This window comes from Nannospalax galili, unplaced genomic scaffold, assembly GCF_000622305.1.
Source record: "Nannospalax galili isolate Female #2095 unplaced genomic scaffold, S.galili_v1.0 scaffold413, whole genome shotgun sequence".
Lineage (NCBI taxonomy): Eukaryota > Metazoa > Chordata > Mammalia > Rodentia > Spalacidae > Nannospalax > Nannospalax galili.
In genome coordinates this window covers 2125787-2136984 of record NW_008333889.1, presented here as the reverse complement: position 1 = coordinate 2136984, position 11198 = coordinate 2125787, and the positions used below count along the sequence as shown (strand labels likewise).

General features: G+C 35.5%; 1 protein-coding gene across 3 annotated transcripts in view; it reads left to right on the top strand.

The window, feature by feature from the left end:
* Positions 1 to 11198, top strand: part of Cped1 (cadherin like and PC-esterase domain containing 1) — a 344939-nt gene that overhangs the window by 163317 nt on the left and 170424 nt on the right. For all 3 annotated transcript variants that reach the window (XM_017797109.2, XM_017797108.2, XM_029561504.1), the window contains exons 7-12: positions 357 to 499; positions 1615 to 1687; positions 2860 to 3027; positions 4105 to 4209; positions 6025 to 6182; positions 10455 to 10525. In XM_017797109.2, the coding sequence (XP_017652598.1) occupies positions 357 to 499; positions 1615 to 1687; positions 2860 to 3027; positions 4105 to 4209; positions 6025 to 6182; positions 10455 to 10525 (718 nt within the window). The remainder of the gene's footprint in view (positions 1 to 356; positions 500 to 1614; positions 1688 to 2859; positions 3028 to 4104; positions 4210 to 6024; positions 6183 to 10454; positions 10526 to 11198) is intronic.

The window sequence follows — 11198 nt, the reverse complement described above, 5'->3', positions numbered from 1 at the left end:
AAAAAAAAAAGGAAACAGATTCAAAGAAACAAGTGACTTCCAGTTCCCTTATTAGTAGAGTCATAAGTCAAGCCAGGGAGTCCAAGTCTCACTATGTAAGTTGCAATTTCCTTCACATGACTAGATACCATGAGGAAACTGAAATGGAAAAAGAACTCTAAGTTAAATTATAAGACATTTAAACCTTGCAATTTAAATTATAAAATATTTAAATCTTAGATTTTCAAAATTTCCTATATAAAGTATTTCTTAGGTTGACAGGGATCCATAACCTAATGGAATTCTTGTTAATCACCTTGGAAATAATAGGCAGACAGCAACTTGTTTTGACATGTGAATCTTTTGTTTGTCCCTAGCTGCAGACATTTTTTGAGACATTCCTGAGGGCCAGTTCACCTCTGCAGGCATTTGATAGCATGAAAGAGGCAATCAGCAAGCTCCTGCTGGCCACTGAGGTGTTCAGTAAAACATCTACTCCAGGACCAAAGACCTTCCATAGGTGAGGGGATGGGGCCTTCTCAAAGTACTAAGGAGAACAGCCTTAATTATCACAAGGAAAGAGGACTTTTGTATGCCAGTATAGAATATGAACTTCTCTTAGCTGGGCATGGTGGCACATGCCTTTAATCCCAGCACTTGTGAAGCAGATGCAGGCAAATCTCTGTGAGTTTAAGCCCAGCCTGACCTACATAGCAAGTTCCAGGCCAGCTGGGGCTACAGGAAGACCCTGTCTCAAAACAAACAAAGGAAAAAAAAAAAAGAAAAAAATATGATCTTCTCAACACAATAGCCTAATTTATAGATCCTAAAACTCAGAGCACATTGAAAGTCATCTGTTAATATCCAATAGTGGTGACAAGAAATAAAGCACAATTTAAAATTATTTATTATTATTATTTGCAGCAGTCTTACATTGTAGCTCAGGCTGGCCTTGAACTCATGATCCTCCTGCCTTTACCTCTTAAGTGCTGGATTTATAGGCTTGTACCTCTGTGTTTGACTCCTAAAACTAACTTTGAAATTGCAGTATCCTTTCAAGTTCTGCTACTTCAGTCACATTTGCCAAGTGTTGGCTAGATATAATTTTACCTATCCATAATAAATTTTGTTCTTAAATATCCTAACAATTTCAAAATATAGAGAACAAAACAAAAATTAGTTAACAAAATTCAATAACCTCTGCTCTCATATTTCAGCTTCTTTGAATGTAACTTATTGCCTTTGTCCTAAGGAAATGTTAAATCTAGTTTGCCAAAAAGGGAGAGGTACTCAATGTGTTATGGTCATTTTTATACTTTATATATGAACTAGTATTGAGTGTGGGGGAGCTGGAGAGCTTTCTTCTCTATAGTAAGGTTTTCATGGGCTAATGTCCTTGGCTATTTTAATGTGTTATGAATAACAGACACATATTTGCATTTCACTTAATAAAGGAAATGCATTCCAAATTCAATAATCCACTTCATGTAATTTTCTACTATCCACATCACTGACTTTTTAAATTAGTATAGATACTGAAATTTAGCTATATAATTATTGACAATGTGATATCAAATAATAGAGTAAGTGTGGCAAAGAGCATATATTTCATGTTACTTTGTGGTTTTGTTCCAGATGCAGACTTTGTTTTCAGCTTTTAACTTTTGATATTGGTTATGGAGATCTGGGGCAACCTGTAATTCTCCAGGTAGGTGTGCAGAACAAAGTGTGTGTGGGGGGGGGTATTTTCATTCACAGTAACTACTTAAAGACAACTTGCATTAAAGTCACTACAGGTTTATAAGCCCATAGCTCAGGAAATTAGCAAGTGGGGAATCTATGAATTATAGTCCCCCTTGTGTATCACTCTAGGACAAACATGATTTTTTTAAGGTTCCACTACATTTATAAAACAAATATTACATTAACTAAAGTATGTTTTAATGGAGAAAAATAAGACATGTGGATAATAGAAAACAGAAGGCAACCTAGGGTACTCATACAGTGTTATGAAAAAATGGTTCTGTCTGTTAGTCTTCATATACAGGTACATCATTTTTAATTGGTCTATATTTTGATTTACAAAGCCATGGAGAAGTTGCTTAAGTGTAATATTCTTGCCAAGCATGTGTGAGATCACATGCGTCATGCCTAGCAGTACAAAGAAGCTAGAAAGACAAAAACGTAAAAATCCCTGGGAATTTTTGAAATAGTTTTTTTTCTAGTATAAGTATATATAAATGAATATTTTTGTATACTTGTTTTCTTTTTCTCTTGAATTGAAAATCTTTCGGACCCTTTCCCCTGGCACATTATTTTTATAAAATAGCCTTCAGTGGCAAAAGAATTTAAGAAAATGATTCAGTTAGTTTATAAAATGCTGTCTATTGGGAAATAGAGTGAGATGAAGGAAGAGGAACAAAATCAAACATAGATGACCAAAACTCAATGTCACTAGTATTTTTTAAACTATAATGTAGAGAATCCACTTACAAAAAATTGGTCAAATAGCTTTAATATTTATCTATAACATTTTCAATCTTTGTGACGTTTTTAATGGCGATTTTGTGTACACATATCTAATATTTGGTATTATGTTTTTCTAAATGTACATTCCAGGAAAAGAGCTATGAACAAAGGTTTGTGAGGTTGTGAAGAATTTCCAGATAAATTCACATGACCGTATAATAGTTCATGCTCCTATACAGGAAAGAACAGCACCTTTTGAAAAGAAACATTTAGGAAACTGTTGACCTCCAAAAGACCACTAGGTGTCAGTTCTGGTCTACAATACAACAGGAAATCAATCATGCCTTACAATTCATTCCACCGTACTTAAGGTCAATGAAAAACATTTCCTCAACTTCTTTTCTTTCCAAGGTACACGAACATTTAAAATTTCAAGATAATGATCATTTGGATTTGGAGGACCAAAATACAGAAGAATTCCTTTTAAAGGATACGTTTGATTTTCTCTTCTCTAATGCATCTTCACTGTCTATATTTTCTGAGATACTGCAGAGACTTGATCGATCAGGTGTATTTGAGGTAAGTGCATACTTGTATACTGACAAGTAGTTTTTCAGTCATTATTTTTATTGAAAAATTTAGAAATTTGATAATTTATTTGAGATTAATTGGTAATTGGTTAATGTCATATTGCATCTATAAATTTTTTTCTGATCTAAGGATCAACATCATTTTATATTGACTTAGTGTGCAAGTGAGTAAGTGTGATAAAAATGAAGTAAAGCAGTTCATAATTCCTCAGGAATGTTTGTGGGTATTATGAATAATACATGTTTATACATTTTAGAATAGCCATTAGAACTCTTTGAAGGCAATCTACAATACCAGAGTGCTCACGGGAATTGAATTATAACATTAATTTTCTTAAACATACATATCTCTTAATATTTGACTAGATTCTCACTATTAGTACTTCAGAGAGGCATTAATTTTTTAATTAATAAATAAAGTGACATTTTTAGGTTAGCAAAATTCTTGATACAATAAATCTGTATAGATTACCATAGTATTATCTCCTACATATTTTTCTATTTTGAAACTCATGTTTGAAGAATTTGGAAGAACAGAATGTAAAAGGCCTCACAAAGATATGGTTGGTATATCTCTCACAAATATCTTTTCATAGAGCATCACTGTTGATCTCAGAGAGGTGCTAGGAAACAAAAGGATATGGGAAAATAAAATGGAGACGTCAGCCTGCAAGTCTATGAAGCTCTCAGTGGCATGGAGCCATCCCACAAAGGGGGGGTTCATGTGTAGATGCTTATCTGATGCTCTCGCCTCTAGTGCTTTGAAGGCCAGAGCAATATTTTGCCTTCCCTAACACTTTCACACACATTCTGTTTCCACCCTCCCCAACTTCACTACTAAGGCACCCTTGGCCTCTTTCATCCAGTCTGTGTTGACAGTTCTGAAATGTTTCTTGTATTCAATCATCATTGTAACAACTTAAAGTTACTATGAACTATATAACATTAATTAGCTTAGTTGTTCATAGAGTTCAAAATTTGATTGGTTTATTATGTGGGAGGCAACTGGGATAGAGATGATTTGACTTTTTCACAACTGCTTAAGACTTTTTCCTCTCTAATATAGGATGGAAACTATCAAGAAGAATTAAATCAATGCCTGTCTTTAGAGGAAGTTCACTCAGTTATGACTTTCATAAAGGAACTTGGGAGTCTGGGACAATTCCAAATGGTAAAACAAAAGTGACATTTGTTTCCACTTGATGACTGAGATTATAGTATTAATAGTATCGGTCATAAACTGCCTGCTTTTTCCTTCTATTTCCTTACAAAATAAAAATCTTTGTAAGTGTCTGTCTTTCTTTTAGATAGTCAGATGAGCACAATCTATACACTTTGCTCTGAGTTTGCTGATAGCATGTGACTTACCAAAGGTCAAGGATACAGTGTGGCTCTAGGATGTGGAAGTTCTGTAGGGAAAATGTTGGCAGTTTTTAAAGAAGTTTTGCTTTTAGCTTTGGGGCATATACATGCAACCACTATTTATTATTCTTTGTTATTACCCTTTTATTTTGAGTAAAATTAAGTATAATTTAACATAATAAGACTTCAGAAAGTGAGCTAAATCTTAATTGGTTCTAACAATATAGCATCAAAAGAAATGAATGTGAACACATATCAGCTTTTACTGGCTTCAGTCTTTAGGCATTTTTTTCTCTTCTTGAAGTTTTTGTTGTTGTTCTATCAATTTGTTGGTCAAAATCAAAGTCTAATTGTTTAAATATGAATGTCCATGCTAAGTGTCTCTTTTCTTTCATTTCTGATACTAATAGAGACTGTAAAATATGTTTAAATAGTATTTAAAGATTAATTAAAATTATTACTAATAGTTTTTATTAGTTTGGTTCAATCAGAGAGACCCTGTCTCAAAAAGACAAAAAAAATCTTATTTTTTTAAAAAAACTACAAATATATAAGCTACTTATATGAGTTGTGACCAGTTTACTAAGTTAATCATTGAGTGTTTGACATTTGATTATGCAATTTAGCCTTCTACTTTAGAGGACTGAAAGATTATTCCTCTAAGATAATTCTATTGATATATTTATTGTGTTAATTTGTATGGAGTAAATGAAAGTTTAGTTCAATGTTATAGGAAGATAATCAGAGAGTCACCTGTAGGAATTCATCATTTAATATACTGTGAATACAGAGAACATCTCTTGGTATAAGAGGAACTAAAGAATTGTTTTGCCTCCATTTCCTGACTCTCAAGGGTAGAAACAAGATAACCAACTTCTTCTTTCTGGGTGAGCTCAGCAGCTCTCACCCTGACATAATTCACTTGTAGCCCAAAAGAACTCTCTTCTCTTTTCTTGCTGCCTGACTCCCTCTGTTATTTAGCAGTTTTCAGGTATTGATAGCAGAAAGGAGAGATCTATTTGTACCCAATGAAAAGAAGAGAAAAGTCATTCCATTTGGAAATATGATTGCCAATAAAATTAATGCTGCATCTGCCTTGACAACTGTATGGAAAATTATGATTCTGACCAACAGATTGTGTATATGTATGTATGTGCATGGGAATGCACATGCAAGTGCCCTCCTCCACATATGTGTGTGGAGACCAGAAGAAAACCTCAACCTTTGTTCCTCAGGTGCCACCACATTATTTATTGAAACAGGACCTTTCATTGGCCTGGAACTCAGCAAGTAGGCTGGTCCAACTAGTCAGTGAGGCCTGGGGATCTGTCTATCTCTGCCTCCCCAGTGCTGGGATTCTGTATGAATGCATGTCACCATGCCCAGCTTTTTATGTGGGTTCTGGGGGATTGAACTCAAGTCCTCCTACTTGCAGGCAAGCAGTATTTACCAACTGAGCTGTCATCCCAGCCTCTGACTAACAGATTTTTAAATAAATAGCTGCTTGAAAAAATATTTGATTAACTATAAAGACCCTTCATAATACTATATTTCAATTTACTTTTCAAAACTTCAGCTGTTACTTTTCTTCTGTTGATACATTGTTTTGAACATTTCTTTTCAGCTCTTCCCATCCCTTACTCCTGGGATTCAGTCTCTGATGCATGAATTTTATGATATGGCAACTCCTGGCTCAGTCCTATCCCAATACTCGTCTCTTTTAAATATATTTGAACAATTTTGGCTCTTGAATAAAAAGGCACAGCTACATCCATTGGAATGGTAAGATAGCCGCAAATTGGAATTGTGCAATCCAAAAAAATCTTGAGTCTAATATCTAAGGATTGATTTCAAAAGGCTTTGCCTACATTAAAGCAAGCAACAAGAACTATACCCCAAATTCATGGTCTAGAAAATAAATGACTTTAAAGCATTGAAACTGTAATGATTCTAGTGGTCTTAAAACACTATAACGAAAAATATATTCAACAGTTTTTCTGACAATGATGGGATTCCACTATAAAGTAAGATTTAAAATAAAAAAATTCAATCTCATTTCATCCTGTGATCCATACTCTTGCATCAGACAGGAACCGTGACACAGGAAGAATGGGGTGGGATTTGTCTTTTGAACCATTTGTTAGCCTGGAGCCTGATACAGTGGGAATATTTATTTGGGGCAGGGGGTCCTAGAAGTATGTCTTTATTCTGGGAAAAAACAAATCTAATTTTACATGTCTATAATCTGTCTTTTAGTTTTGTTTTTAGAAGGTAGTTTCCCAGCTCCACTTCCATTCTAATGAGAAGTAGCCATAAGAGGGGTTGGCAGGTGAGATGTCAAGGCCTCCAGTAGCTGGCAAAAGGGACTCACCTAACATTCTGTCTGCTCCTTAATATGGATGGAATTAAGGGAGTATTTGACTTTTCTACTGCCAGGAAAACAGAATTAGATTTAGGCCTCCCAGGGAGATGAAAGACTAAGGGACATACCGCACTCATTTGTCTCTTACAGTCTGTGTTAGGAATGGCTTCATCTCTGCTGATTTATTTTTCATTTCCTTCTGCCTCAAGAGATAGTGACTATGGTTCTATAAGCAACTCTTTTGTAATTAAAACTAATCAGAAGACTTCTTAGACTATCTCCTAGTATTAGAACTTACTTTAATTGCTAAAACTTTATGAACTTGACCTTATTCCCTCAGTACCTAGAAGTTGTAAGCCCAACAGTTTTTGTGTGCTTAAAATTAAGTTTTAAATAATATAGCTTAAAGCCAATTTTTATATTTTACATTCACTCAAATAGTCCAAGACTGTCTCATTCATCATTATAGGTAGGCAAGGAACAGACGTAATTTCCCAAGGGGCCTATTTAGTATTGTTTTTAACTTTGAAATGAATTCCCTAGAGATTTGCAAGCTTTACAACATTTGTTATCCAGCAAGGTTTTCCCTTGCTCTACAGATATTACAAGTTAAACAGTTTAATGATTAAAATTAGAAGACTGGGTTCTCTTACAATTAGAAGTGTAGTAACAGTGGTCATGGTTAAGTGTAACTAGAAAAGACTCTTTGGAATCATGAAGACTTGCATCAAAAATTAATCCCAACTTTAATGCTTATTAATTATGGCAGGTAAAAATCTGAATTCTCTAAGACTTAAAACTTAGTGTCTTACACTTAGTTACTATTCTTTTGCTGTGGTAAAACACCATGATCAAGGCAACTTATAGAAGGAAGAGTTTATTTGACTTATGTTTCCAGTGAGATAGGAGTCCATCAAGGTAAGGGAGGCATGGTGGCAGAGGCAGCTGGAACAGAAAGCTGAGCCCTCACATCTCCAAGTATGCACAGGAAGGAGAAAGAGAGAGAGAGAGAGAGAGAGAGAGAGAGAGAGAGAGAGAGAGAGAGAGAGAAACTGGAAGTAGGGATGAGGCTTATGCCCCCCGCCCCGTGACCTACTTCCTCCAGCAAGGCTGCACCTCCTAGAAAGTCAATGTCCTGCCCCAAACAGTGCCACCAACTGACAAGTGTTCAAATACGTGAGCCCACAGGAGACATTCTCATTCAAACCATCACACTTTAGTTTCTTCACCTGTGAAATATGGATTAGAGTGCCTACCATGCATTGTTCCGGGAGGATTACGTAAAAGAGTTTCTGTGTATCTCATGCTATAGCCCAGGTAGGTGATAATACCAGTATTATATTCCTTTCCATGTTTCAATGTCAAAGGCTACTTTAGCTTCTATGGCAAGGGTAACACTTACGTTCCTAAGACTTCCTTGTATTAAAATAGATACAAGAAATTTAGATATTTATCAAAAGTCAAGTAGCATATTTTTCCTAGAATTTTTTTTAAGTTCTCAGTTTAAATTGCCTTCTGTTTACCAGTGAGTACGTACACCTCATTATCAGTGATTCCTTATTGCAAAGAGGGTTCCATTCCTCTTATACAAATTTTCTAGATGAGGAAATTATGATTTTGGGGGTTAAGACACCAGCTAATAAGCCAGACTTAGTGATGCACACCTTAATCCCAGCATTCAGAAGGTAGAGACAGATCTCTGTGAGACTGAGGCTAGCCTGGTCTATATAGTGAGTTCCAGGCCAGCTGGCGCTACAGGGAGACCCTGTCTGAAAACACACACACACACACACACACACACACATACACACACACACACACACACACACACACATACACACACACACACACACACACACACACATACACACACACACACACACACACACACACACACAAAACACCGGTGGTAGAGTTTGAACTGGGGTCTTGATCTTCTCCCCCATAGTCCAGCACTTGTATCCAAATGTATCTTGAAGATAGGATGGTTATCACAGTTTATCTTCAATCTTTACAATGGCCACTTCCAAAGTCTTTCTATACAATAAATCAATTTTGTATACCTCCACTACACTTGGGATCTAGTGATTTCATCTTTCCTTTTAAATAAGGACCATTTGCTTGTAGCAACAGGGTAAGGAAACAAAATGTTAGAACAGCAACAATAGTAGGTGATAATTATGCCTGGGCTCAGAGGCCCTAATCCAGAGGCCCCAGTGGAGTGAGTGTGAATCTCCATGGCATGGGAACCTTAAAGATGTCTAGGCACTATCTGTTACTTTTCACTTTCCTGAAAATAAAATTGCTTGTGTGCTTTGCTTTGTGAAAATACTTTCCAAGAAAATCTACATGGATTCAAAATAAATAATTGATTCATAAAAATATCCAAGAAGTCACTGTACAATGCTGCTATGTACAAATTTACTGTACAAATTCTCTCACATCATTAAGGCTGTCATGCTTCCACAATTCAGTTTATGTGAATTTCAGGTTGATATCTTTTGAGGGACTCTCCTATAGGCTTTCTTTCCTTCATGGGAATTCTGAGAATTTTGTTTTTCAGTTTGGGCTTTAACTAAACATCCCTCATTGGTGGAGTGCTTGCCACTGTGCAGAAGACCCTGGGTTGGATGCCCAGCATCTCAAAAACAAAAACAGAAATAAAGACCACTGTCAAAACCCTCATATCTCTTGCTTTATCTGTTATTCCATTCCTTGGAAAGGAATCTGTATTTTATCCTCAATTTGTTGTATATACCAAAGAAAATGAATTTTTAGAAATAAAACTATCAATCATAGCATCTTACCCTGGCAATGATAGAAGTGCTGCTTAGCAATTAGTAAAATATGTTTAATTTCTAGGTTTTCCTGAATTTCCTGTCTGATCACTGTACTTTAAAGGTCTGAAGGTGCCTCACCTACCTCTGTGCTGCCATCATACTCAGCACAATATTTGACACAGTAACTTCATGTAAAATATTCTTCAGCACTAGCATTTTATTTGATGCTCATAGCGTGCCTGTGTGAAGCAAATACTATTATTTCCATTTTTATGTGGTGACAACAAAGGGCCATAACAACACAGAAGAGTCATGTCAAGGGCCAGAGATGACAATGTCGTATGTTCTCTTATTATATAGACCAGAAATTTTTTGATTGCAGTTTGGATTATTTTGGTTCCAATTTTTAAGAATTTAAAAGTTCAGAGAAAATGAAGTGAACACACCAAGATATAAGCAAACTTTTGCAATTATCTACTGTTCATCAGAGTTTAAGGACAGATGCCTTGGCAACATAAGTCATTTCCTACAGCTGTGATTCCTCCAGCTTTGTGTACGTTCTTAGGCTGTATCTCAGCCCTTTCAAGGCTCTTTGCCTCAAGGCTATGGAATGCTAGGCAGAAATCCAAGTAAGAATGTGTATTCTTGAATCACCTCTGTTGGACCTAGGCTATCTGAGGTTGCTTAGCTTTGGACTAGAGAGTGATTGTTTTTCTTGACTTTCTTCAACTATGCATGTACTGATTAGAGATGATGAGATTTCCACCCACCTCACTGGAGGCTAGATTGCCAGCTTTCAGGAATGAAATTCAAAATCTGTTTCTTTGTCTTTATCAAAATAACTGCCCACCTAGGAGAAAAGATAGTGTGCTCACTTCATTGATCTAGACTTGTTTGGTATTGTATTTGCAGGAATTCTTCAACAGGAAATGAGACCACTGAGAACCCACAAGAGTCACTGGAAGTGAACAAAAATAAAAAAGGTAAAGCATATAGCCCCACATATTCCACTTAAAGATTAGTATTCCCTGGCTAAAAAAAAAAAAGTACATTTAAGATATTAAACTTCATTAGCAATCAAACCCCAAAATTAAGCAAGGAAACGCTATCCCCCCAAAATTGAATTTTTCTTTTTAAGGAGACAAATGAAGGAAAATGAGTATTCTGATAATGACTGTGAATGTTTAAATTAGGGCATATATTAAGGGACTGTTTAATAGCACAGAAAGAAAGCTTTAAAAGTTATTCTTGGGCTGGGACTTCAGCATTCAATGGTAGAACTCGTGCCTAGCATGGAGAGGCCTTAGGCTCAATCTTTAATTCCAAAAACTAAATTGTTTAGTTAGACGAAAGATATTCTTACAGGCTAGAAATTCCATGGCTAAATACTCAAGAAAATAATTAATAATATGTATGAACATTCAGTTAAAAATTTAAATATGCTAATAAACAGTAACATAACTTCTGAAAAAGTTCAGCACTATTCATAGAAGGATATATCAGCAAATTATAAAGAATAAATAAATTAGTAATAAATGAAAAGAATTAGCAGCCACCATTATTGCCATAAGAGTATATTGACTACACTATTAGCCTATAATCATCCAGTGGAATTCTATACATAGCATGGAAAAGATTTGGCATGAAAGATGTTTA